This window comes from Arvicanthis niloticus, chromosome 6 (assembly GCF_011762505.2).
Source record: "Arvicanthis niloticus isolate mArvNil1 chromosome 6, mArvNil1.pat.X, whole genome shotgun sequence".
Taxonomy (NCBI): Eukaryota; Metazoa; Chordata; class Mammalia; order Rodentia; family Muridae; genus Arvicanthis; species Arvicanthis niloticus.
This window is the reverse complement of record NC_047663.1, coordinates 59,890,869-59,918,852: the sequence shown is the minus strand read 5'-3', so window position 1 is coordinate 59,918,852 and position 27,984 is coordinate 59,890,869. Positions and strand designations below refer to the sequence as shown.

General features: G+C 53.3%; 2 protein-coding genes across 3 annotated transcripts in view; one reads left to right on the top strand and one right to left on the bottom strand.

The window, feature by feature from the left end:
* The window catches only part of Slc5a10 (solute carrier family 5 member 10), a 47,005-nt gene that overhangs the window by 12,105 nt on the left and 6,916 nt on the right, over window positions 1–27,984 (bottom strand). For both annotated transcript variants that reach the window (XM_076936685.1, XM_034506033.2), the window contains exons 6-9: window positions 24,702–24,807; window positions 24,385–24,465; window positions 22,914–23,119; window positions 19,939–20,074 (exon numbers count right to left, since the gene is read on the bottom strand). In XM_076936685.1, coding sequence (XP_076792800.1) covers window positions 19,939–20,074; window positions 22,914–23,119; window positions 24,385–24,465; window positions 24,702–24,807 — 529 coding nt within the window. The remainder of the gene's footprint in view (window positions 1–19,938; window positions 20,075–22,913; window positions 23,120–24,384; window positions 24,466–24,701; window positions 24,808–27,984) is intronic.
* Window positions 25–25,063, top strand: Fam83g (family with sequence similarity 83 member G). Its single transcript, XM_034506030.2, has 6 exons — window positions 25–103; window positions 351–951; window positions 10,762–10,929; window positions 17,300–17,424; window positions 18,145–19,405; window positions 22,484–25,063. Exons 2-6 carry the CDS (start codon window positions 427–429, stop codon window positions 22,844–22,846), a joined length of 2,442 nt encoding a protein of 813 aa, XP_034361921.1. The 5' UTR covers window positions 25–103; window positions 351–426; the 3' UTR covers window positions 22,847–25,063.

Genomic DNA, 27,984 nt, shown 5'->3' with positions numbered 1-27,984 from the left:
GGGGTGGGCAGGACCGCCCTTAGTCACCGGCGGTCCAGCCAGCTGCCACCACCAACGCCTGTGGTTCCTCGGGTCGTCCGGTCTGTACGGCGCCACCTGCTCGGTAAGCAAGTCCCTCCTCCGGGTTTGCGAGCCACTTGGGCTTGCGTCCCGGCTCTTACTCCTGACTGGGGCGAGGTTCCCGGTAAGCCCCAACTTATTCCCACGACTCCGCGAACCTCTGGCGGATCCAGAGAGGAGAACCGCGGCCGTGGACGGCTCCAACTCCCTCACCACGCCCCGCCCCTTTCCTTCGCCACGCCCCCGCCCGCCCTCTGACCTGGACTGCGGTCTACTGCTGATTCCCTCAGGTTCTCAGAGGCGCCGAGGCCCCGGAGCCCGAGAGCGCGGTGCCCGTCGGGCCGCGTTCCCACAGCGAGGGCCACCATGGCCTTCTCCCAGGTGCAGTGTCTGGACGACAACCACGTGAACTGGCGTTCCAGCGAGTCGAAGCCGGAGTTCTTCTACAGTGAGGAGCAGAGGCTGGCCCTGGAGGCCCTGGTGGCCCGGGGTCGCGACGCCTTCTACGAGGTGCTGAAGCGCGAGAACATCCGCGACTTTCTTTCGGAGCTGGAGCTTTCGCGTATCGTGGAGGCCATCGAGGTGTACGATCCGGGCTCTGAGGACCCACGGGTCTCAGGCCGCCGCCCCGAACTCCAGGACAACGGAGGCGCGGATGCCAGCGAGGATACTAGTGCAGCCGGCGGACCTCCAGCAACGGCCGAGCCGCAGCCCTCGCTGGAGTACTGGCCCCAGAAATCGGACCGCTCCATTCCGCAGCTAGACCTGGGCTGGCCTGACACCATTGCCTACCGAGGTGTGACCCGGGCCAGCGTCTACATGCAGCCACCCATCGACGGGCAACCGCACATCAAGGAGGTGGTGCGCAAGATGATCAGCCAGGCGCAGAAGGTGAGGCGCCACGGCGAGACCCCATTCACCCAGCACGCATGGGGACAGAGACAGCCCAGGACAGAGGTCTTCTTGGTTGCCTCCTTCGGCGATCAGCAGCTGAATGTCCACCTCATCTAGCAGGTGGCACTGGGCTTCCAGGCTCAATGGGCTTCTGAGCTCTCCTGGAGTGTTTCTGAGTTCCTTGAATGCAATGCATGAGCTGTGTGGGCGGAATCCGGGCTTTCTCTCATCCACTCTCCTTTCCTTGTCTCATCTCAGATCCACTAGCAGAGAGAAGTTTTCCCACATACATGAGCTTGATGGCAGGGGTCTGGGGGAGAGACGTGGAGGCTGGTCTGGAGGCCTGTGTTAAGTGGCTGCTGGTGTTCCTCCAAGCTTTTCTCTGAGTGCTACAGTAAAAGCAGCTGTCCAGCCAGAGACAGTGTCTGGATGAGCCTGGCGTTACCTGTTAAAGGTTCTCACCAATGGAAGAGGTGAGGGTTACTTTAGGTTGTGGTTTCCTATCACGAGGCTTTTCAGGCCTTGTGTGGATCCCCTTAGCTGGCAGCCACTGACTGGGCTGTACAGTGCCTTGGCTTTTGGTGACTGCTCCACACTGACATACTGACACACGTCTTGAGAAGCCATGTACACTGCTTGTACAGACAGCCAAGCCATTACTGGGTGGGCATGACTGCGAGTGGAAGTGTGCCTGATTTGACAGGCAAGGTAGCCCAGCAAACTGATATATCTGGAGCAGGTCTGTCTTCAGGGTTAGTGAGAGTGCTCCTGCTGGGTCTGACCCCTTCACTGTCCAGGTCCAGAATGAGGCAGTCAGTATACAAGGCCAGATATCTACCCTGGGGACTCATCTGGCTGACAGGGCCTGGGGAGCTCTTGGGCAGAGAGACCAAAAGTGGGTCAGTAGCTGAGGTGGCTCAGAAAGCTGGCTCAGCTTTCCAGTGGAGGCTCTGTCCACAGGGCCACTAGCGGAGAGTTTTTAGTCTGTAGGTACAAATTGCATCTCTAGCCATTGTGATGATGGGGTATTGGGTGGCAGGAAGGAGGAAGGACTGAATAATCCTCTGGACACCTGAGAATAGTTGGGAATCTGTTGCCCCTAAAAGGGCCTGGAGTGACTCCCACTTGTGGCAGAGCCCAGTCCCTTGGGAGGAGGAAGAAAGACTCTGACTGGGGCCTGACCTGCTGTGCCAGTGCTCACACAGCAGGAAGGAGGCAGCTTCCACTTTCCAACTTGGCCTGGGAACAGCTACAGGCTCTACTCTAATCTTCTGCAGACAGAATGACACAGGGCCAGCCAGTGATAGGGACAGATAGGGATGCCTGGGGCCAAGTTGTACCCTTAGAGCTTCCTGTCCATATGCCCACAGCTGAGATGTATCCACTCTGTGCAGACCCATAGCTTCATCTGCACCCAATCCCACTCCTCCAAGGTTGTTATTGATGGCACCTGTCTACAGTGACAGGAAGACAATAATCTTAGTGAGAGCCCCATCTGTCTATGTGGCACCAGAGTGGGTGACTTCTGCTGCCTGTCATGGAGAGGCGTTGCCCTCTGCTTCCTACACCTGGAGCCTTGATTGACAGAGGGCATGTCTAGTTACAGATCAAGGGTTTGTTCACACCCCCACTGTGCTGTCTTGGGCCAGGCCCCTCCCCTGTGGACCCATGTGAGTTCCTGTTCCCTGATCTTTGTCTTATGGCCCACACAATATGTGGGTAGGCTGTAATAATAGCTTCAGTGGAGTATGAGCACTTTATAATCTCAGGTAGTGTTATCTGTCTCTTTTTTCACATAGAGAAACTGAGACCAAACTCATTAGTTGTCCCTGCCCAAGGTCACTTAGTCCTGTTGCACTCTGGGACCTACCTAGAAGTATGGTATCTGGTAGCAGGGACAAGCAGGACCTGGGAGGAGCAGCTGACCTAGGTGGCCTGAGTGTTCACCTCCTTACTGTTGCTTCCCAGCCTCCTGGGGCAGGCCCAGATGCCAGTGGGTGCTGACAGAGCGCTTTGCCCGCCCTCTCCTTGCTCCTCCCTATAGGTGCTCTTCTGTCTTATCTCCACCATGAGTCACCTCTTGCCCCTCTCGCCCACCTCCTCTTTACACCCTATGCAAGTATTAGGGGAACCCCAGCCTCCAAGGGTTGGAATGGGGGGGGTGCTGACTAGCCCTTTTCCATGGGGGCTTCTGCAGCATTGCTGCTGGCATTGAGTCACTCTCCTAGTAGTCAGCACAACTGACAGACCCTGGGGCAAGGAAATGACACAGCACACACTCAACTCACGCCACCTCAGCCACCCCTGGTGGCCATGTTTCTGTCAGGATTATTCTGCTGCATCCTCCCTTCTCTGAAGACTAGAAGGGTCTGACTAGAAACAGGAGTGTGAGAATAGGCCTGGGTGCTGCCTCCACTGTAGGACTGGACCAGTCCTGGCTCCTCCCCAGGCCCTGGCCGTTTTGTTTGTGAAGTGGGTACAGGAGTTGAGGACTCAGAAGGGTTCCCTTGGTTTTGCCACCTGCTGCCTAGATGCTAGATTCACCTGGACAGGGAAGAGTGGGGTCCCATCATACTCTCTTGGTTGTGTGACCCTGAGCTTATGCTTTCTGTACTGCTGGCCAGTCTTAGCTCCCCTCTGAGGCTGCCCCTATCTGCCCTCTCCCAACCCTCCCCCAACCTTAGGCTGGGAGGAACCTCCCCTGGGCTCCAGCTGCATACCAGAGGCCTGTAGCATCACGCCTGGGAGGGATGAGAGCAAGTGTAGCCTCCAGAGGGTGAGGCTGGGTGGGGTTGGACCTCAGTCAGAGGATCTTCCAGCCGATCCCAATGCCCACCCTGACAAGGACTAACCCCCTTACCAGTCCCAGGGGCATCATGTGTCATACCTTCCCCAAGTTACTGTGGAGGACACAGAAGGAAGCTGAAGTGTCAGGTGCTGGCCCTGAACTAGGTCCAAGTTTATGTCTTCCAGCCAGGGTTTATAAATGGAGGCCCAGAGAAGTTATGTTTCCTGCCCAGGGCCACACAGCAAGAAGAAAGAGGAGCCAAGGTTCATGATGCCTGATTGACCCCACATCTTTCTTGTCAAATCCCTGCCTTCACACTCTGGAGTTCGGGCCTGCCACTTGGCTCCTGGAGAATAAAGGCAGCTTAATGAGGCATTTATTAAATACCAACTATATGCCAAGTGCTGAATAGGCACTTTATCTGCTCTGTGTCATCCTTGCTGCAGTTCTATAAAGTAGGTGTTGCCTCCATTGTCCGAAGAAGGAATCCAAGGCTTGGTGGGGCTCAGAGAGGGTGAGCAATTTGCCCAAAGCCTCAGAACTGAGAACTGGAGGATCTGTGCTGCAGGCTCTGTGTAACCACATCCCATAGTGGACTCATTTGCCTTGCCCCCTGCTTGCTTAGCTCAGGGCAGTGAAAGCATGTTCACAGGCTCCTGGGCCCCTAGGCATTGGGCTGCCAGAGTTGGAGGAAAGCTGGTCATGTTGGGCCTGGAATGGGGAGCCATAGCTATGCCCAGTCCCTCTGGGGACCATGTCCCTCACCACTGCAGGCTAGCCACACACCACATTGTGAAGGCTCAGTCATTACTGGCCTGTATGCCTTCCACAGTATTGTAAGGGCATGTATGCTATCTAGTGGTGTTGCTGTCAAAGTCTGTGAGCACAATGATGTCTGCAGACAACATCTAGTAGTATATGCCTCAGGGTGTGTCCTTTTTATTTGGAGGCACATGACTGCACCAAAATAGCCCCCCAAACAAGCTCCTGTGGGCCAGGAGCTGCCTTGTGCCTGCTAGAGCAGCTCCTGCCTTAGGCCAGGCCGCACCTGTTGGGGTGGGAGCCATCAGATAGCATAATCCCAGGTGTTGGCTCCAGACTTCTGCAAGGCTCCCCACCCCATGGCAAGCACCTGCATCTTAATGGCAAGGTGCTCTACCTGGAAGGAGCCCTGCTATTCCAGGAGAGGACCCTGCTACCTGCTCGTATCATAAATGAGACCAAAGCATAGATAGGATGGAGCTTTGGGTTTGGTTTGGCAGGGCCTGGACTATGTTCTGTGGAGCTCTTGGTCATGGTAGTTTGGAAAGTTACCCTGAAGCCAAAGGCCATCTTTTGGGCTGAGAGAAGCCCAAGATTGCCTGTCATGTGGCCGCTACTAGGGTTCATGGCTGACCCCCACTGGACAGGCCCCCAGACAGGCTGCTAATTTCCAGGGTATACTCCATGTGGGGTGTGGGGAGGACCAGCTTTAGTGTCAGGCAGACTCAGGTCCAAGCCCAGTTCTGTCTTGTCTCTGGCCACACCTGAGAGTTCCTCACTGCCGTACTGGACCAACCTCAGTAAGACACATACCTGCTTGTCAAAGTCCAGGTGAGATTTAAATGACCATAGGAGAGCATGAGTTGTCCCTCAGCGTGTTATGTGGTCTTGTGGTATGTGGTGCCAAGCTGCGTCCAGTGAATGCCAGGTCTCTTCCCTCACTCTCGCCATCTTTATAGTCACCAAGAGCCACACAGGGCAGTCCTGTCAACGTCACCAACACTCTATGACTATAATACTATTTTCAGCTTCACCAAGCCCCAGAATGGAGAGAAGGTTTGTCTTGCTGGGATGCATGGAGTCTCAGAACAGCACTCACACACCTGGGCTCTGTTCAGGGCCTGTGGAGTGACCAGCATGGCTTCATGTCTGTTACTTGCTGGCTGAAGCCATCCTCTAATAGGTAGCATGGTCCCAAACAGCAGTTGGGTTTCAGACTGGAAAAGAAGTACTTAGAGATCTCCCCTATCTTCACACTACCATAGCAAATAGAGAAACTGAGTCTTGGAGTGAGAAAGTGACCCAGGAAGGCAGGGCAGTGTTGGACAGGCTGAGGCCCGTCTGTTTCAGAATAAAGTGGGCTCTGGAACATGGTGGCATGGAGTCAGAGGTAGGAAGGATACATGATCCTGACAATGGGAGAAGAATGTGGCCCTGGACGGTGACTTTCTTTGGGAAGTGTGACACTGGTTTCCTACGTGAATGTTGGTGGCCTGCTCTTCTTTCTGTGGCTGGGATCAGACCCCTTCATCCCAAGAAGTAAGATTCCCTGTCCCCCTACTAGAAGGCAAGTAGGCAGGAAAGTCATTCTTCTGTCTCCATTTTATACCTTGAGAGAGAGAGGGAAGCACTGGGCCCCCACCATGGAGTTGGCTGCAGTCCCCAAGCCTCAGCTTCTTCACATACACAGTGGTGACTGCTGCCGTGCACAGCCTGTTGGGAATAAATTCTTTCATCTTTAGTTTTGAAAGTCCTTTTCCCTTGCCACCTACTTCTAGGTGGACAGTTTGTTTTCCTGTAGTGCTTGAAAGATGTTGCTCACTGTCTCTTCTCTCAGGCTCTGGTGAGATGTCAGCTTGGCTCGGTTCCTCCTTCCGGCTATTCTTAAGAGTCTAATTTGCTGATTTTTGAGTGATTCGGTTCTATGTGCTTTAGCTTCCCATCTCTTCTGTGTGTGTCACTGAGTCTGTGGACTTCCATTCTTATCAAGTGAAGAAGTAAAATTTAGTTGTTAGTCACATATGTTTCTAATTTCTCTCTCTGAGATGACAGCTTCCCTCTGTTAGACTTGAAGCTTACCCCAGGTGCTGATGGCTTGCTGTGTTTCTTCAGTCTCCTTTTATGTGACATTTGGATACTTGGTGCTGCCATGCCTTCAATTCACTATTCTTCCATGATATCCAGTCTACTATAATGCATCCAGCATGTATTTTCATTTCATGTTAGATTTGTTTCTTCCATACTTCTACATACTTATTTAAGCAGGGTCACTCTGTAGACCAGGCTGTCCTCAGACTCAACAGAACTCCGCCTGCTTCTGCCTCTTGTTCTTGAATTGAAGGTGTGTGCCACCTTGCCCTGCCCCTTCAGTCTCATTTTCCCATTTCTTTGTATAGTGATTCTCTATAGTATAGAAACGGTGGGCTTTGTGTTGTAGGCTGCTGGTATATATATGTTCTTTTAAATATTTTAGAGCTTTGTTGTAGAATGCAGTGAAATTTCTTGGAAACAAACATTTTGGGGGTGGAGTGGGGTCTAGGCTGTGCATGGAATCCAGGTCCTCAGCATGGCAAATAAGCCTCTCTCTGTCACTGATGTACCAGGCCCAGCTGAACACAGTGAAGTCTTGCTTTTAACCCTTCTTAGGAAGGCGCAGAATAGGCTTTTAACCCTCCACCCCCAGCTTCACCACTTCTGGATACAGATGCATTTCCTGCTATTATGCCACTCTCTGCCACATGGACAGATCCAAGCATTTGGGATAGGGAGCCTAGGCTGTTTATATGTGGCAGAAGTTTGCCTAAACTTGGTTCAGGCTTCCTTGCCCACTACCTAGGCAGTGTCTTTTGCAGATTATCTACAAGCCTCATGTGTCAGAATGGCTTCTGTCATATCTAGGAAGACATGACCCTCCCATAGTCCTATATGAGGACCACATATTGCTTTAGCTGACCTCTGGGGCCTTCTCCCAGCCTTACATGTTTCTTTCCATGAGTGAGCTACCCAGCTGCCAGCTGATTGCTCGAGGGGCCCTGAATAGCTCTCCGAAGATGGGCAGAATCAGCAAATGACCTTGGAGACAGCCTGGATAGAAGGCTTAAGGCAGGATGTTTTGGGGGAAAGGAATCATTAGGGTCAGAATTCTCAGGAGAGGTGTGTCAGAGGCTTGGCCAGTACCCCAGTAGTTTTCAACTATATTCAGATCAGCTGGCTGCCTCACCCATCCCTCCTCTCTGGCACTTGTGGGTAAACCTGTCCATCCACTGTCCCATGAGGACGCTTTGCTCTAAGTGAAGTTTGAAAACACAAGGGGCCTAGAAAAAGCTACTGTGGGTGTTAGGAACCGTGGGCTGGTGTCAGTACCTGTCAGGGCTGGAGCCTACAGTCTCTTTGAGGAACAGCTACTGTATTGTCTTTCCACAGACTGTAGACATGGCAGGATGCTCCAGCCAGCTTACACAGGCCCCACTGGATTGTGAGCAGAGCTCTAGGGTGCATAAAAGCAGGTGCTTCAGCAAGGACATCAAAAAGGATAGGTTTTGATAGCTTATCCACCACCCCATTTCATAGATGTGGAAAGTGAGGGGCCAAAGATGGGAGGTAGCTAGTACCAAGTCTTGGACACTGCAGGAGTTCCAGGGCCATACCTCCTGTCTCACTGATAGATGAAATTCCCTGAGAACTGTGCAGTCACAACACCCCTTGATGAGCTCTCAGTGTCACAGATGAGCCAGACCATTGAAACAGGGAATTAATTAGTTGGTAGTGAAGCATAGTGCTTCAGGGTCCTCTCTTGTGCTGACTGCAGCATTTGTGGGGATCTAGGGGTAATGGCATTGTTGTTAGGAGTTGTGAATCCTAGACATCCCAGGCTGGGTAGGAGTGAGCAAGGCAGGGGCAGGCCTGTTTCAGCCTCTGTCACTAACTGCCTCCGCATTCCCATCTATAAAGCCAGTATAACCTAACATGCTTCAGGAGCTCTCAAGGAACCTTTGTTACCTGGCCATGGATAGGCCAAGATGTGAGGTGCTGGGCAGTGGTGGGAAATCTCCCAGCATTACCTCACCTACCAATGTGCACACCACCATTTCCATTGTCATCTAAGGCTTTAGGAGCACCAGGCAGCTCTCCCCTCCATTATTAGCTGATAATTGCTTAGTCTTCTTTTCACCATCCTAGGGACAGAATCCAACAACTAAAGAGAGCCAGAGTCAGCCATGGGACCCTGTCAGGGATCCACCTTGGGGCATGGGTCCCAACAAGTCCACCTTGGCAGCCTGTGACTTCTGGACCAGGTCCCTGTCCTGCTGGGGCACATCTCAATCTTCCATGGTGCCCACAGCTTGGAACCAGCCGTGACGGATCTGGGGTGCAATGGGCTGGAGAACCTCCAGGGATCAGTGTGCCAGCCCAGGTCAGGCTTCTTTCCAGGGCAGTACATGAAGCTGTTTGCCTGCCTAGGAGTGGCCTAACGAAGGGGACATTGTGGGATTCCAGGCAAGGAGATCCCTGGAACATCTCCCCTCAGCTCCCCTCCCCCACACTACCACTCAGAGTCTGTCAGTCCGCCAAGGTCATCAGGAGCCCACCTGCTGAAGTTTTGTCCCCAGCAGTGTCTGGCTGTTGCTAAGCATGTGCTGGGCCGGAAGCTCTTAGGTCCTCCTCCACTGCACCTCCCCTTTCCCACTCCACAATGAAAAGCACTTCCTCATCTCGTGCTGACACTGTGTTCTGCCTTACCCCGTGCCCACGCCCATGCCCATGCGATGGTTAAGTAGCTATCCTCTGAAGACTGGGATCTCTAGGGCTCAGCCTCCCTTATTCTGAGCAGATTAGCACCACCAGGCCCTGAAGACCATAGGGTCAAAGGAGGGCCAGACAACAGCCCCACACAGCTGGGAGTGGGGAGTATTCACTGTGCTTCAACTTGCCTCATGACTTCATCGGCCTCAGTTTGCCCAGCTGTGCTGGGACCTCACCTTGTTGTTTGTGAGAGGTTGGAGTCAGGCATCAGAGGCCTGGGAAGAAGGCAGCTCGTGGGGATCCCTGAGGCCCCTTGGATTAATGTGCATTGCCCTGAGTGTGCTTGCTTTTCATGAATGGGATCTTGTTTTGCTGATGAGAAAACAAGAGCCTAGAGTCATTTAAGGGTTTAACTTAGGCTCACACAGAAGTTCCCTGCAGGACAGGCCTAGAGCTTCCTGCTTAGGAGTTTGGACTTTTGTGCCAGATGAGCAACAGGCATCAGCAGGGGCCAGAGGCTTGGGAGGAGCCCGGATGGGCCTGTAGGAGCTAGCCTAGTGAGCTCACTGTGGGCGTGCAGACATGTCCCCAGAAGGCTCCAGGTAGCCTCTTGTTACGTTGTGTATACAGATCTCACTGAAGGAAGATGCTGAGCTACACTCCTTAGCTCAGCTCTGGGGTAAGCCACTGTCACAGCTCTCCAGGGACTTGTGGAACCTCTCTCTGCAAAGCTCCTTAGGTACTGTCTGCTAGTGTGAGGGAAGGGGTAGTGGAGGGAGCTGTCACCTAAGTTAGGAACATCCCTGGTCTTTACTATGTTCTATTGAAGGTCAGGTCCACACTGTGAGTCCTGACCCCGTCCTCTGGTTGTTGGGGAACTGAGACAGTTGGTTCTCTGAACGGGTTAGATATGGATAGATATACTTTGACCTCTGGAGCCCTGCCCTTAGATTCAGGAGAGTGGAAGTTACCTGTCGTGGGCATAGGTGTTGGCAAGTGACAGGTAGAACACATGCTGATGTGGGTGCTGTCTGGTCCAGAATGTCATCCTGCTATAGTCTACAGCAGTCCAGGACTAAAGCAAGGTATCAAGTTGGTGGCCATGCCATCTGTTGGCCTGGTTTGTCTCAGCCTCTCCAGGAGTCAGGAAGGGCCGCATGCATAGCTGTTGTTGAATCTGACCCAAGAGGGTCCCAGTGCAGGTTCCTGGGCTGAGCCCCTGGCTGTTCTCAGGGCCACACTGGAACTTCTTGGTGTCAGTACCAGTCTATGAATCCCAATGTGGTTGAGGAAGGAGGCCCTGAGGACCAGCTGAACATGTGGAACTGTGACATAGACCTTGCCCCGATCTTGGTTCACCTTCGGCACCCTCCTGACATGTCTGCATTCCTCTCCACACCTTCTGCCTTGAGGACTACTGGAGCTAGGTTTTCATAGGCTTGTGGCTTGGGAGGAGCAAGGGTGCTGTCTTCATTGCTGTGCTGTTAAACCACCCAGTCTTTTCCTGTTCCCAGGTGATAGCTGTGGTCATGGACATGTTCACCGATGTGGACATCTTCAAGGATCTGCTGGATGCTGGCTTCAAGAGGAGGGTGGCTGTGTACATCATTATGGATGAGAGTAATGTCAAGTATTTCCTGCACATGTGTGAGAGGGCCCGCATGCACCTGGGGCACCTCAAGGTGAGCCGTCGTCCCTTGCTTGGGCAGCTGGAGGGCAGGTAGTCATTTAGTCAGTCAACAAACATTGTCTTGCAGACAGTGCCTTATACCAAACAGAGTTCAGTCATCCTGGAGCTTTCTGCCAGGTGGTCACACAACTTGAATGCCCTGAGGGATAAGATATTTACTACCTCCAACAGGCAGATAAGATAAACACAGATCTAATGCTTTCAAACAGGTGCCAGAGCGCCTGCCAGATACTGTGTTAGCCATGCCACATAGGTTTCCTGTCTGCCTACATACCTCTGGTGACAGGTATGTGCTCACTGTCTCCATAAGCAGCTCATACCGTATCACCTGCTGAGCTCTGACTCTCAGGAAGTCCTTCACTGGACTAGACCCAGTTTATCTCATCAGTTCTGCTGGCTGGTTTTAGGATCTGGCTCAGACACAAGAAACACTCTCATGCCAAGGTCAGGGTTGAAATGGACTTGAGATCCCTAAGCAGAGTAGGGTAGATCTTCGAAGCAAGAAGACACAGCGGAACAAAGATGGAGAAGAGAAAGCCAGCACCTGGTTCCTTGGCTTTGCTTTGCTGTGTCTGAAATCCTGTTGCCTACCACTCTGGGCTCCAAGATTTCATTGGTCTGATGGCTAGGTAAATCCACCCGTGTGTCTAAGTGCTTCCATTAAGATCCCCTAGCAGCTATGGAGTATAGAGAAGTCTGCAGAACCAGCTGGTCTCTCACAGCATGTGACTACTCAAGCCATTTCCCATAGTTTAACTCATTAAAACTCCTGACAACCTGAGTAGCATGGAGCTGTCATTCCCATTTTGTAGATGAAACAGTGCTGGTGTCACTGCCAATAAACTAGAGATGAAGGCCAACTGCCCCAGGCTGGAGGCCTGTGATTGGAACACAGATTCTAGATGGTCAGCACACAGGGCTGGTGACAACGGCAGGGCTTGGAACCTGTAATTTGTCAGCATTTGTCAAGGCCCCCTGCGGAGCCTTTCAAGTGGGTGTGAGATCTCTGCTGTGCTACCAGTCTCTAATTTCAGGGACTTCTTCATGTGGTCTCCTGATAGGTTGACCCTAAGCTTCACACCTGCCTGGCATGTAATTAGCACCTGGAAATGGCTCTGGGGTGGCAGACAGCTCATGCCAGAAAGAGCCACTGTGTACAAGTTCAAAAAAGATGACTTGGGACTTGGCTGCTCTGTGGACCAGTGGCATATCCAGGAGCTTCAGGAAGGTCCCCACCCCATGCTTCTGACACACTGGTGGTGCTTAACACGTATGTCACTTGACATATTACCCTTTTAAGAGAGGCAGACAAGAATTGGGACCTATAGCTGCCAAGGGGCATCCTCACCCAGGTTGGCTGCTTGGAGGCCCTGGCCCCAGAGTGTCTGAAGGCCCCTTCTTAGTGTCTCCTCAGTCTAAGGCTGTCTGTACCATAGGACTTGGGGAGAAGTAGGACTTGGCTCCATGGTTATAAGGCTCTCTGCCTATGGCTTTATGAGGGTATCTGAGACAAGACACTTGTAGCTGTTCTGACTAGGCTCTCACAAGAGAGATAAGGAGGTCTAAGGGAAGGTATAACTTGTGCCTAAGAGCCAGTAAGAAATTGCCGTGACAAGGAAAGTACAGACCTGTCTCTGGTGCTGTCCACGTGGGCTCCCTGCCCACTGCCCACTGTGGGACTTGGCTCCTAGAGTTGCTTTCCGGTGGCAATTCAGGCTAGTAAGGTGAGGAGGTGGGCAGCTGACAGCCTGGTGTGAGGAGGTGGGCAGCTGACAGCCTGGTGTGAAGACAGGGGCTATGGGAAGCTTGTCCCACCCAACCATTACCCTTTAACTGTTGCAGGATCGTCGGCCAGGAGGGCAGCTCACTGGATTCAATAGCCTGTCCAGTCACACCCTCTTTCTTGCCTTTCTTTCTGGGAAGGTGACCATGTCTAAAAGACATGATCCTAGGAGCCAGACACCTTCATGGGCAATAAGTGACCCCAGCTTCTTAATTCTCATCTGTACCAGCCTCACCATCGCCCTAGGCAAGTGGTCAGAGGTTCTTGTGAGCACAGCCCTGCCAGGTGTCACTGTGGAGAGCCTGCCCTCCTGGCCAACTTCCCTGATGTGAGCTGGCTGGGTCTGGGCCTGTTTCAGTGTTTCAGGATCACTTCCTGTGCTGGTAAACCATGGGCTGCTCTCAGCCACCCACTGCCCTGTCCCAACCCTGTTCCAACCTGCCCCAGAGCCTGTAGGCCCAAGATACAGATAGCTGTGGCAGGGTCACATTTGTGACAATGGGATATCAGGCACCAGACATCAAGTGCCCTGTCATCACACCATAGGTAGTTATTGGCTCTGGGCCTCTATTGTTCATGTGGAAAATGGGCCCATCTCCATGCCTTCCCTCTGGCAAGGCTTTTTTTTTTTTTTGTCAAAAAAAATTTACTTATTTTTATTTTATGTATGTTGGTGTTTTGCCAATGTGTATGTCTGTGTGAGAGTATCAGGGTATCAGGTCCCCTGGAACTGGAGTTACAGATAGTTGTGAGCCACCATGTGGGTATTAGGAATTGAACCCTGGTCCTCTGGAAGAGCAGTCAATGCTCTTAACTGCTGAGCCATCTCTCCAGCCCTTGGCAGGGCTATTGTGCAGAGCACAGGAGACTGTGATGGGCATAAGGGATTCAGAGGTTCCTTTGGTTAGGGACAATGCTTCTAACACAGCCCAGCTCTGTTCTGAGTGCCAGGTGGCTTCCAGTTTTTTTCAAAATAGTGGTCTGGTAGGAGCTATCTGTTCTTGCCAGCAGTTATATTAGTACCAGGACTGACCCTGTTCCCAGTCCCCATATGAAGGGGACTGACATACATCGCCTCTTCCAATGTGTGGGCCCCAGCTGCTTGAGGGACCACCATCTACTGGCCCTGAAGGCAGTAAGGACATGAATCCCCCACATTACAAATGGACAGTAGGCCTTGTAAAGAGTACCTAACCTTTTGGCCTTATCCCATCCCAGAGTCATAGGGCCAGGGCAGTGACAAGGTCTTATATTGGGGTGACCCCAATGCTAAGAGCTACCCGTGAGCCAGTGGGAGCCAGGCCACAGCTGTGAAGGACCTATCGATGTGAAAAACTCCTTGGCCTGTGTAGGTAAACTGGAAAAACCAGCAGCCACCTGAGCTGACTGCATAGCCAGTAAGCAAGGAAACACCAGCCATCAGACAGCCGTGGGAAGACACATGGTGGGGATACCTGACTGGGCACAAAGACCAAAGACCAAAGCTATGTCCTCCCAGGCTGTAGCTGGGGTTGCTGAGGAGAGTAGAGGGGAAGAGGGGTGCTAGACCCCAGCCTCCGTCCCTTCCTGAGTAAACTCATGTTCTACCTTCTATAGTTAGGCCAGGGCCACTTATGGGGCTTGTATCTGGGAGCCAAGAGGCTCGCCTCACTGAGCTGTCATGAATCAGGGTACTATTGGCATCAAGTAGGTAGAGACAGGGCTGATATTAAGCATCATAGTGTCAGTACAACTCGACAGTGACCTAGCCTACCATGTCAGTCACCTAGGGAAAGGGCCTGGAGTACTAACACCAAGGCTTAGAGCTGGGTAAGTCCCAGCTCACGAGGGACTTCCCATTGAATAGCATGTTTGTTCATGAATCAAGGGGAGAGGTGCAGGGTGAGCTATTGCTTTGCCTCCTACCTCAACTCATCTTGCACTTCCTGTGGTCCAGGCATGGCTGACTGATACTTTTACCCTGCTAAGATCAGGAGTGGCATCTGCTACATCACATTGAGACACAAAAGCGCATCACCTCCCTTGCTGGCCAGCAGGTATGGCTAGCAGGTCTGCTTTCCCTGAACAGTCCAGGCTACCCTAGATGTGCTACAGAGTTCATATCCCAGAGTGTCCCCAGTGAGAACTCAGTCCCTTCCACAACTCCCTGCAGGTCCCTCAGCCCCAAGCTACAGGTGGCCCAGGTAGACAGGCACATGCTACATTGAGGAAGCTGAGGTGTGGGGAGGCTCAGCCAGTATATGGAACCATGTCTGAGTCACATAGTCCAGAGTTCCAGAATGCCCGGGTAAGCCTGATGGAGACCAGCACAGTGGACCCCAGCCTGGTGTCCACCACAAGCACTTTGGGCCAGAGCGGCCTGACTCACCTCCACTTTCTGCCTTGCCCAACTCAACTCCATTGTGCCTTATGGAGGTCTGAAAGAGTCTAAGGACCCTCCACCTGCCTGCCCATCCCCAACCAGGGGCATCCCAGGACCTGAGACAATGCAGCTTTGTGGGATCCTCCACCTCTGCTCACGCGAGCCCAGACACCTGAGACATTACCTCATCTGGGCCAGGCCCATGGGGCGAGGCTACCAGGAACCAGGAGGCAGAGGGTGGGGGGCCTGATGCAAGCCCCTGCCTGCTGCCCAGCCCCAGTGGTGGATGAGCCGATGGGTTCAGTGCCAATCCCCACTCTGCAAACAGGGAAACTAAAGCCTAGGGAGGCCAGGGTTTTGTTTGGTATCACACAGTAGGTCATAGGCCTGCCTCTCACGTGGCTGGTATCACACAGTAGGTCACAGGCCTGCCTCTCACATGGCTGAGTTACTCCGAGATGAAAGTTATGGCTTTCTGAGCCCTCCATAACGACAAAAGTTTGGCGTGAGTAGACAGACACCTGTGAAAGAAGTATGCAGGCTAGCTGCCTAGTTGAGGTGCATGGCCCTAGCACACAGTATTGTATGGTGAGACCACAGGACGCCACACAGCTGGGTTGTGGTTGGCACAGGCGACAGGGAAAGCCTCTAAGGTCTTTGTTCCAACCTCTGGTCCCTGAGCGTGTAGTGTGTCAGGTACAAAGTCACGAGTGCTAATTGTCCTGGGCCCTGGCCAGCTTCCTGCTGAGCTGGCTGTGGGCAGGCCTGTGGACAGGCGGGGCCAGAGTGAGCTTGGCCCTGGAAACAGCTTATCTGCCTTCTAGGACGAGCCCAACAACAAGACAATTAATTGTTCACCCCACAGCTGGGTGGACATCATGTGGGGACTCACCCAGAGCCACCCCTGTCAACTTCTGTGGACAGTACTCGGGGGGCACCAGTGGAGTCTGGGAAATAGCAATCCCTGGTTAGGAGACTACAGTGGGTGGCATGCTCACTCAGACCGCCTCCCTGTATGCACCAGCTTCCCTGCTCTCTGCCTCCTGTATGCCCATTTATGTGTGCATCCTCCCCACATGCTAGCACTGCTTTTGACATACAGGTCTAATGTGTACTCTGTCGAGCCCTCTATGGTTCCTGCTGCCCACAGACAAAGCAAGCGGGGCCTCTTTCATTAGTCAGGCCCAGCAGTGCAGACAGCCTGCTCTTCCGCTGCCTGGCCTCTGCATCCCTCCCTTGGGGCGCTTGCCCTCCTACCTTGCCCCACTTTGTCATCCTTTCCTGGGAGCCTCCCAGCCCCTACCTTCATTCACTCCTCTGCTTCTGGGCATTCCAGGTTGTTGTTTTGACTCCCTGCCTCACTGCCACCTCCACAGTAGCACCCTTGTCACTGCCATCTCTGTCTGCCACTGGGGCCTCAGCAGGGGTCAGTGAACAAACGAGCATGTGGGCAGTTAGTAACCTGGAACCACTGAGTGGGAGAGAGCACAGACAGCAAGTCATGGCTCAGTCTGACAAAGACTGTGTCACCAGCCAGTGTCTGAGTCCAGAGCTCCCACCAAGTGAGCCTCAGGAACAGACAAGTCAGGAAGCTCTGCTGAGCTGTAAGCCAGATGGACCCCAGGCCCCTACCTGTTGGCAGTCCATTTATGCTTAGATTCAGTCAGGCTTCCCTTGTCCCTGTGTCCCCTGGTCTCAGCAATGGGTCCTGTAGCAACCCCGCTCTGGATGGTTCTGGAGACGCTGCACTGAAGAGAAAGGCCAGCAGTCTGTGGCTCTGCTTTCTTTCTGGACCTCCGTGAGCTCTTCTGGGCTCTGAGGGTTTCCCCTGCTGGCGCTAAGCCAGGCTGTGTGGTAGAGACTGAAGGTGACTGTGTGGTATGAGACCGTCCCTGGAGCCAGACCATGCCCCATCTCCAGAGAGAGTTTTCCCTGCGTGCCTTCGAGGGAGCCTGCTCAGCAGGGAGAGTGACATGGGATGCAAGAGTGGGGAGAGGCCTGTGGTCAGTCATCCTGAAAGACCCTGCATGTGTTAAAGTGTAAGACCCAGGTTCCATCCCCTTTGTGCAGCCCTACAGTCCAGATACCCTTCTCCTCCTTGCACCTCCTGGTGCTCGATCCCTACAAACTGCCTCCAGGCTCTGGACAGTCTGCTGCCCCACCTGTGAAGTCAGTGTCTGTAGTTGTCTAATTCTGCCTCCCTGTCTCCCCACACAGAATCTCAGGGTGCGCAGCAGCGGGGGAACCGAGTTCTTCACACGATCAGCCACCAAGTTCAAGGGTGTCCTGGCCCAGAAGTTCATGTTTGTGGATGGAGATCGGGCTGTGTGTGGCTCCTACAGGTGATTCTCCTCTGCCACTTGGGGAGGAGTTGCTTCTGGTTTGCAGGTGGTTTCTGCCCTTAATCCTTGCATGTGACACGCTGGTTATTCCAGTTCATTGCTCCCAAAACTGCTGAGCTGTGTGCAGGACTGGGTCCACCCACCGTCTGTGGAGGCAGTCAGGGAGGCCTTTTGTCCTAGCAGGCTGTTGTTCTATCCCACACAATCGCTGGCCCAGGGGTAGGGTGGGCTAGGTCACGGTGAATTTGCTCAAGACCTCTACAAAGTCACGCTAAGAGCCTTCTCCAGGGCCAGAGCCAGCTTTGCACCATCACAAGGCAGGGCAGATTTTCCACAGTCACTCTTGGATTGATGACAGTAAAAGATACCAGTGACAGCCACTGTGTTGGGTAGTTCCTGGTGCCTGAGGCTGCAGTAGGCATTTTCATGCTGCCTTCATGAGTCCAGAAGAGCCCCAGGGGTTTGCTAGGAAAAGCTAGACACAGGCCCCCAGACTCAGGTTTGACACCTTCCCTACCCCATGCCAACTGTGTTTTTATCCTCGGGCCCAGTGACCAGTCTGACAAACCCCAGCTAGAGTATGCACTGCCGATGCTCACTGCCTCAGACCAGGGGGAGTATGCACTGTAGATGGCCACTGCCTTGGGCCAGGGGCACTCAGTAAATCAGGTAGGCACATGTGCCCTGTACCTGACCACCTATCCTGCCTTTATATTGTAGCTTCACATGGTCAGCTGCAAGGACCGATCGGAATGTGATCTCTGTGCTGTCTGGTCAGGTAGTAGAGATGTTTGACCGGCAGTTCCAGGAGCTGTACCTTATGTCCCAGAGTGTCAGCCTCAAGGACATCCCCATGGAGAAGGAGCCAGAGCCAGAGCCCATTGTGCTACCATCTGTGGTGCCCCTGGTACCCACGGGCACCGTGGCCAAGAAGCTTGTCAACCCCAAGTATGCACTTGTCAAGGCCAAGAGTGTGGATGAGATTGCCAAGACTTCCTCTGACAAACAGGAGGTTACGAGACCCCCTGGGCCGCGGGGCCCTGCAGTGGCTGAGCGCCCAGGGGATCTTTCTGAGCTGCTCCCACCTGTCCACCCAGGGCTGCTCAACCTGGAGAGGGCCAATATGTTTGAGTATTTGCCCACATGGGTGGAACCAGATCCAGAGCCTGGCAGTGACATCCTGGGCTACATCAACATCATTGATCCCAACATCTGGAACCCTCAACCCAACCAGATGAACCGCATCAAGATTCGTGACACAGCCCATGCCAGCACCCAGCACCAGCTATGGAAGCAGAGCCAGGGGATCCGTCCCTGCCCAGAGCCATGCCCTCCCCCAGCACCCAGGGACTCCCAGGATGTGGTCCCAGCTGAGAATGGCTTCCCCCAGGGGAACCCTGAACCACAGGCTCCTGTACCTAAGCCCCGGACAGTCCCTGTGGCAAGCGTACTTGCCCAGGATGGTAGTGATATTGGCTGGGCCCTGGATACCCCAGAAAAGGAGACAACCCCAAATGGGATAGACCCCAGGCTACCAAGCACAACCAGCGAAAGCGAGGCCCCGCAGCAGCAGCAGTTATCTGTGATGCAGGATGACCCTGATGGCCTGGAGACAGGACTCCCCAATGGGCTGTATGATGATGATGATGATGATGATGACTACGTGACCCTCAGTGACCAGGACAGCCTTTCAGGCAGCTCTGGCCCTGGCCCTGGCCACCGGCGACCCTCAGTGGCCTCATCCATGTCAGATGAGTACTTTGAAGTGAGGGAGAGATCAGTACCTCTCCAGAGGCGCCACTCAGAGCAGATGGCCAATGGACCAGGCCACCCACCCCGGCGACAGCTGAGTGCCCCTCATGTAACCAGAGGAACCTTTGGTGGTCACCTGAGTGGGCCCCTGTGGTCCCAGGGTCGGAGCAGAGAAGATGTAGACACATCAAGGATACAGGCACAACGCCCCACGGACAGGCAGGCTCAGGTGGGTCTGCTCCCTCATCCCCAGATGTTCTGTAGTTACCCCAAGAGCCCAAAATGCCCATGTCCTGGGACATTGTATCCTTGGCTGCAGTGACACCCCTGTACAGACGAGATGATGAATGGGGAAGAGTGGAACTACACAGGGCCATGTGGCTGGCCATTAGTAGGCTGGGGATTCTCAGTCCTAGAGTCTCCACAACAACCTTAAAAACACACATTCCCACATGTTCCCAGCTCCCACATACCCAGAGTTACACAGTCTGATCAGCTGGCCAGGTGGAAGGTACAGAACCTGCTCTGCAGCCAGGCCTAATGGCTGCTCACAGAAATGCGAGTCCCCCTTGTCTGAACTTTATACTAAGCTGCCTCCCTGTAGATCTCTTTGTGCTCCTAAGGGACACAAAGAATCCCTTTCTCTTCCATGTTGGGCAAGAGCAAATCCCTCCTTTGTCACAGTGGCTTTTGTAGACTAAGTCCTTAAAGCCCTGGGTGTCCTGCCGCTGCAGGCATGGCATCCCACAGAGCCCATCCTACCTGGGAAGAGCACTCGGCTGATCATGCCTGGCATGATCATCAGGCCCATGGGGAGCATCTTCAGGTAGCTGGCTAGAATGGAGCCTGCCTTGGCATGGTTCAGGTTCCGGGCAGACAAGGACCGCTGCACAATAACCTGGGACACAGGGGAAAAGACATGAAAACTCTCAGCCTTGCGGATGCCTGTATCAGCATCTCCTTCGCTGGCCTCATGAGGTGACATAAGGTAGATGCAGTCTTATTATCCCTAGACCACCTAAGATGACATCCCACCAGAGTGCTCGCCCTTCTGCTACACTTATCCCAAGGAAGTGGTCTTTTAACTCCACACAGCAGGAAGCATGGGCTCCCTGGTGTGTGTCAGAGCCAAGGGGGCCTGAGTGTGCCAGACTCCCAACCCACCCCCGCCTCCCACACCTCCTGGACCCTCCTAACACAGACATTCCTATAAATCCTGGGAGCAGAAGTTATACTGACTATATGACAGGCAAAGCCCTAAACCTAGGCTTCTTGTACTTCAGAAGTAGTGATTGTTGTTAGATGGTGCCTGAGAGCACCGTCTCCTCTGATGACCTTAGGTAGATCCTGATGGTCTCAGTTTCCAGATCTGCAGAATGGGGGTGGGTACATTAACAGGACATTTGAGTCCCCCCTCAGATTTGATATTTGATTCTGCTGCTAGTTTGAACTTTTTCCTTCTGTTTTTGAGACAGGGTCTTACTCTGTAAAGCCCAGGATGACTTGGAGCTTAACTATATAGTCTATGCTGGCCTTGAACTCACAACAATCCCTCTGTCTCGGTCTCCCAAATGGGATTTAAGGTATAGGTCACCACATCTGGATTTGATTCTGGAGAAAGTGGGAGGTTGGGTGTATCTGATACACCTTGCTTCACAAAGGTTCCCAGCAGCCTTGTGGGGCCAGCACTTGCAGAATCTCTGGGTGATGGTGGTTAGAGCAGATGTTCTGATGGCATAGCTTCTTCACCAGGTTATACAAGTGTAACTCTGAAATGTGTTTTTCTTGTGCTGTTCTACTCACTGTCAATGCCTGACTCTCAGATAGGAAATAGCTGTTCTGTTCACTTCCTTCACATGTGGCTGCTGACACTGACCCTGGGCAGCTGGCCCTGTGACAGATGCTGCTGTCCCAGGTGTCTCTGAGTATTAGTGAACAGTAAAGAGAAGAGTACAGGGTACCCCCAGCTTGCTTGTCCCTCCTGGGGAGATGTGTGCTTCCATGCCTGGCTTGGCCATTTCACCTTTCAGGCCTGCATCCCCTGATCTGAACATGGATCACCACCACCCAACCAAGTATGGCTGGCCGCTTTGGTATGGGAGCTGCTGGGCTGGCGCCTCAGGGCCCTGGGTTGCCGTGCACATGGAACTTCTTAGCTGATATATAGTCACAGCTGTGCTAGAAAATGCTGCTGACCAACAGGAAGATTGTTCACCTCTGGTCACACATATCAGCTGGGCACAGAAATCAGGAGCCTCCTATGCTTACAGGATCCCAGGAGGCCTACTGTGTGCCCTTCTGCTTTATACCCAGGGGCAGTGAGGCCTGGGAGGGGTGACAGAGCCCCACTAAGTTTCATTTGCTATTGTCCTCTTTTCTTCTCTCTCCCCTTTCTTTTTCTTTTTTTAAAGACAGGATCTCATTATGTCACCCTAGTTGACCTGAAACTCTGTGTAGACTAGACTAGCCTTGAACTCACAGAGATCTGCCTGCCTCAGTCTCCCTAGTGCTGGGGATTAAAGGAATGTCCCAGCATGCCAACCTGTTATTGGCTTTTGATGACAAAATGGTCAATACTGTGGGTGGACCTGTAGCTAGGGAAAGGCGTGTAGTTCAGCATGCAGGGGAGAGTTCAGTTAGACCCTCAGGTACCAGTGAGAGTCATCTGGAGCCCAGGGTCTGTGTCTTAATACCAAGACCTGGTATCCTGTAGCAAACCTGGTTCAAGGTGAGACTCGGGAGTCAGGGCTGGTGCTGTAGCCACCTAGGGTCAGCAGGGACCATCCTCTGTATTTCTGATTGGCCTTTTCTAAGCCTCTTGGGCTCCTTTGTCTGCACTCACTCAGCCAAGAGGGCAGGATAGATGCTGACTCATTGGCCTTCACGGGAAATGCTTCCGAATGGCATTCTACCCAGAGACGTGGGGCTGGGCCGGGCCTGCCCAGTGGACGGAAGCAAGAGGCAGAGGCTCCAGTCATCAGTGATCGTCAGTGGACCTGTGCCCACCACTTCATGATGAGGAGACATCAGAATGACCTCATCCTCATGGGACATCCAGGCTCAGATGGAGACACTGCCACCAACAACCCGCTCTGGTCCCCCATTCATATCTAACCCTGTTTACAGATGGAATGGGGCACAAAGGGAAGAACCAGTCTATATTACGGATAAGGAGACTGAGGTACTGAGTGGTTAAACCCTCTGATGAGTGTCAGGGGCAAACCAGGCTCTGTCTGGTTATGCAGCAAGAGTCCTGTTAGCTCTCCCACCATGCCATCCAGGAGCTCACTCTCCTTTTTCTCTCCAGGGCCAGCATTTCCACCGACATGGAAGCACTACCTCAAGGACCCCAGGGCCTCCACGTTACCGGCCTGCTGCTGATGGTGCCCAGAGCTCTTCCAAGAAAGCAAGCCCAGCCACAGCAGGCCCCCACCACTGGCAGCCCAAGGGTAGCCCAACACCCAGAGTGCTACCAGATCCTGGGAGCCCAAGACCAACCCGAAACACTCGCCTCCGAGCAGAGCTCAGGGCCACTGAGGAACATCCTAGTCCCTTCGGAATCCCATACTCCAAATTGTCCCAGTCAAAGCACCTAAAGGCCAGGGCAGGTGGCAGCCAGTGGGCCCTATCCGACTCTAAGCGCAGGGCCCGAGACCACAAAGAACCCTAGCAGCCTAGATGGACCCAACCCCACCCCAGAGGGCAGCAGGTGGGGGGTGGGCAATGTTGGTGCTCACCTGGTCAGTGCACCAGTACCAGGTAGCCATGATGGTTAGACCAAAGGTCATCCCAGTCCACGGGAGGTCTCCTGTGGAAGGGTCCCGGAACATATGCATGGCGTCTGCTCGCGGCAGGTGGCAGGTGGTGTTGGGGATGGTCCGAGAGGGGATGGCCTGGGCATATGCCGCCTCCAGCTGCTCATAACCACCGATCTGGTTGAAAGCTGGACGGTTGGGCAGAGTGGGTTGGTTTTGGGTGGTCCTGACTCCCAGGATTCTCCTACCCTCATCTCACAGATAACTTCATGCATCAAACTGGAACCCCTACCTCATCTTTCCTGCTCCAGGAAGGGTTGAGGTTTAAAAAAAGAAAAAAGGTGAAATAGAGTATTTTATTTGTATTTAAAATAACTATTAAGTAAGCATTTTGCACATGGGCCCACAGTGTCCTGTAGGCCAGCAGAATTCATGGCTAGTGTCTGGAAGCCTGCTGGCCTCGGGTATGGGGTTCTTTGCCAGTCTTTGGACTGGCCCTTCAAGGAGGTGGAAGTGGTTTTCTCTGTGTTTGAGTCATCAAGTATTGAAGCCATGACATAGACTTTTGAAGGCTGTGACTTCACTAGAGCTAAGACACTGCTGGCATTGTGGCCCCATCCTTCCAAGACACAGGGAAGGAAGGCAGAGGCTCCTCAGAGCCTTATGGCAGGCCTAGCAGGTAGGGCTCAGGCCAGGGGTCTTTCCTCTGAGTTCAGAACATGTCCTATCTACCTCAGGGTTGGGTGGTGCAAGACCAAGCCAGACCTGGCTGTGCCTGTAGTCATTGCCCCCTCGTCCGGCCTGTATCTGACCATTAGGTCCCTCACCTTTAGTAGGTCCTAGAGATACAGGTGTTGCTACCGGAGGGTGAGGGGAGGAACACACCTGGGTGTAGGGCAGCTTCTGGCATCTTCCCAGGCCCCCTTTCCCAGCAGCTTGTGGAGCTAGGAACCCAGGTAGGTTAGGGTCTGGTTCACCAGGAATCTCTGAGAAGGCCCAGAGCCTGAGCTGAGGCTTCACCTTTAAAGCCACCTACTTTGAGACCAGTCTTTGCTCCCTCCCTCCCCTCCTGTTTCCCTCCCAGGGCATGAGTATAACTCCCTTCTCTGTTTCTAAACTAGTGTTACCTGTCCAGCACACCTCCCTCCCTGCAGGCTTTTGTCTGGCAGGAGACAGCAACACCTCCTAGGACTCTGTACAAGATTTTAAGCACTGGAGGAAACACCTCAGCAGTTTTGTGGTCTGCTAATTGTGTGCTGCACAGCTGCCTGCTGTGGGGCCTGCCCAGCCCTGAGGGAGGCTAGTCAGCACCTCTCCACTGCACTTCTGTAGGTGGGAGGAAGCAGCCCATCAGCCTAGGAAGCCAACAGTGGGGCATGTCAACCTTGGATTAACCTTTAGAGCTCTTCAAGGTGGAGGGACAACCCACCCATGCCCAGCCCCCAGACCTCACCTTTGACTGCCAGAATGACAGCACCCACCATCATGATGACCGTCTGCAGAGCATCTGTGTATATCACAGTGGTCAGGCCCCCTGCAAGAAACAAGGTTGCTGGAGTGAGCATCCCAGGAGAGTCTGACCTCATCACCAGAGCTGCTGGTGGGTCTCTGTCCTTGCAGATGGGTGAACAGCACCAAAGTACCTGAGCGGTTAGCCAGGCCCCAGATCCCCACCTGACCACCTGTGAACTGGACATTATCGGGCTTCCTGTGCTGTGAGGTTTCTCCTGCACAAATCCCTGACTCCTGGTGGGTCCCCAGAACCCATACCTACAATGGTGTACAGGGCCGAAATGGCGAGTGTGAGGATGGTAGACAGGTAGAAGTTCCAGCCCAGGCAGATTTGGACAAACAGGGCTCCTGCATACAGGTCAATCTGGGGAAAGCAGAGTTGGCAGAAGTCAGACGTTACAGTGAGATACAGGGCTTAGAGTCGGGGTGTTGTACTCACTGGCTTTGTGACCTGGCCTGGGTGTGGGTGTCCCAGGGAAGAGAAATAGAGACCCTCTCCCAACTGTTCACTACCTGGTGGGGTGATTGAGGATGGGAGAGAGAGCTGACTGTGATGTTCAGATGTATGGCGGATGTTACTGTCACAATAAAATTCAAAGTGGCCAGTGCCCATCAGAGAACAGTGTTGTCATTGAATTTGGCTTCTACCTGGGGGATATGAAAGAGACCTGTCCCCTCAGCTCCATAAGGGACCATGACAAGGCCTCATCTGAGGGGAATTCCAGAGACTACATGCCCATCTCCCTCACACCTCTCCCTGCTGGCTCCTTCTACGTTTAAGAGACCTAACCATCTGGAAACTCTAACCTGGTCTTCCTGCTTTCATTTGGGCCCCTGGCTTTGCGCGTGTGTAGTGGGGAGCAGAGTGGTGTAGTTAAAGACGGGAGAGGTCAGCTTTCAGCGTAAGCAGAAATGTTGAGGAGAAAGGACTCTTCAAGACCCTATTCAGTATGACTGAAGAGGCTGAGGTTCGTGGGGCTGGGGGAGAGAGACTTCTCAAAGCCTGATATCTGCATCTGGTATCTCCAGGTGAGACTTGGCCAGGAGAAAGGATGGATAGAGACCGCTGGAGAGCCAGCGATTCCAAAAGTCCCCTTCCTGGCTGCTGCCCAGCCAGTCACGTCCAGTGCTGTGCCACCTCTAGCCCTCAGGTCCTAGTCCCCTGGGCCTCAAGCTGTCTGCTCTCTTCTTCTCATCTCCCAGGCTCTCCTTTGTGATTCACACATCACGCCTCGTCCATGGTTATCCTCCCTGCCTTCCATGAGAACAGCTGAAAGGGATTGGCACAGAGGTGCAGGGTAGAGCCCTGCTCATCCAGGAGAAACTCTACTGTCCCAAGGGAGACCCAGGGCATTGGTAAGGTGTGCCTGAACACCCACAGCCTGGCCTAAGCTTCAATCTTGTACTAATAGCTACAGGGACCTAGGTCTGTCCTATGTATCTTGTATCCAGAAGGTCACCTCCCTCCTGGGCCTGGGCCATCTTGGTCCTTATCTGTTAAGCAGGGCACTGGTGGATATGAGCTGGGATAAGTGGAACAAACTTTCTTCTAGCAGCCAGCCAGAAGCACTCAGCCTTTCATCCCTGCAGCCCCCACCCCCCACCCCACAACCTGTCACTCATTAGCTTGGCATTAATGGTCCAGAAGATGAGGGCCCTCCCTAGGGCTTACTGTCTTTTGTGCCAAATCTCCTTAGTGGTCTTGGGGAAGCCACGGAGTCTAACCTAATTCCCTAAAATATAGGTGGGGAGATGGAGACCAAGAGAGTGGAGGATTTTGCCCATCACAGCAAGACTCAGAGACATAGCCCAAAGGACAATACTGGACATCCATGTCCTGAAGAAAGGGCCTTTTTCAGGTATGAAGCAAGTCAGGCCTCTGCTACTGCTGCAGTGGGTTCTGACTGGTTCATACTCACCCAATCACAACCCCTTCTCCAGCAACACTGACACGCCCTGCAAACTCAACAAGGGTTCCTTGCCTAGTCTCGTACCCACCTGGTTCTCAAAGCCCAGTTGTCTCCAGGAAGTTCTTACCATATTGCCGGCCTTGATGTGTTTGTGTGTCAGGCACCATCCTGAGGGTCACAAATTCAGTGGCTCCTCTAATGCTCACAGCCTCTAGCAGATGATTGTTAACATGGGACAGCAGCTGTCTTGCTTAAGGTCCCATGGTCCCAGGAAGCAGATGAGGCCATCTTTTCCTGCTGCAGGACCCTGGACCTTTAAGCTTCTGAGGGAGGAACCCAGTGGTTGGGGTGCCCCCGAAGAGCTCAGCGCTGAGCTCAGCCCCACTCTGCCTCATGATGCACCCTGCACCCACTGGACAGGAGGGGTGTGAAAGAGGAAGGGTGACCCCTGCAGGGTCAGGGGAGGCAGCTCCACTGGGCTCACAGCTCTGAGTAAAATGCTAATGTTGCCACCCGAGCTAGCTTCATCGCATCTCCACCTGATGGACCTGGGTCCTAACCCTGTCACAGGAGGTGAAGGAGGCTGAAGCAGCCCAGGCCCAGGCAATGGTCTGTACCCTCTTCTTGCCACCCTATTCCTTTTCTCTCTTGTGCTCCTCTGTGGAACTGCACAGAATCTCTGTGACCCTTCCAGTGGCCGCCCATGTTCCCTATCCCAGGCCATGCCCATTTTATGGGCGCCATCTCAGGTGGGAGGAAGGCAGTGCGGAGGAGGCCCTGCCTGTCTTTGCCATATTCTGCCTCTCGCCAGCTCCTGACACTGGGGACTCTTTCCAAATACCCATCTGCTTTTCCCTTCCTGTCTCCTGCAATCCCTGCAGCCCTGCCTGTGCTTGCCTGTGCAAAGAGAAAAAGAGGGTGCTTGTACCTGCTGGGCAGAAGGCTAGGCTTCCAGGCCCAGGCTGACGGGCTCTTCTGTTTCAATGGCTACCTGTATGCTTGCTTCCTCACTAGGATCCTGTCTGTGTGCAGGGTCTGTCTGGAAAGTGCATTCGGGGATGGCCTGATCACCCACACCCAAGCACATGGTAGGCACCCGACAAGTAGCATGTTTCCCTAGATTAGAGAATGGAGCTGAAGCCTACAGGCTAAACCCATCCCATGGCACTATTGTTTGTGGTTGGCAGGGCTAAGTCAGGACACAGGCTGTGGTGCTCAATGCTCAAGTAATTTATTCTCTAGACCTCCACAGGGGAAAACCAAGGAGGGGTTAGAGGTGGGATCCAGTTCCTGGCTGTTATCTCTGTTCATTCTAAGGGCCAGATGGGCACACAATAGCACTGGGCATTATCAATGGAGAGAGAATGAGATGGAGAGTGGATAGTTTCTGTTTGGCTTATTGAGACAGGGTCTTACTCTGTAACCCAGGCTGGCCTTGAATTGATAACAATCCTCCTGCCTCAGACTCTCAGATGCTGAGATCATAGGGATGAGTCACTACACTCACCTATGACTTTCTGAGTCAACTTTCATAATCTCAGAAAATGTCAAGGGAAGGAAGAAAGAGGGAGAGAAAGTAAGGGGGTTAGACCTATGGAGAAAGGGGCAACAGGAGAGATTTGAGAATCTAG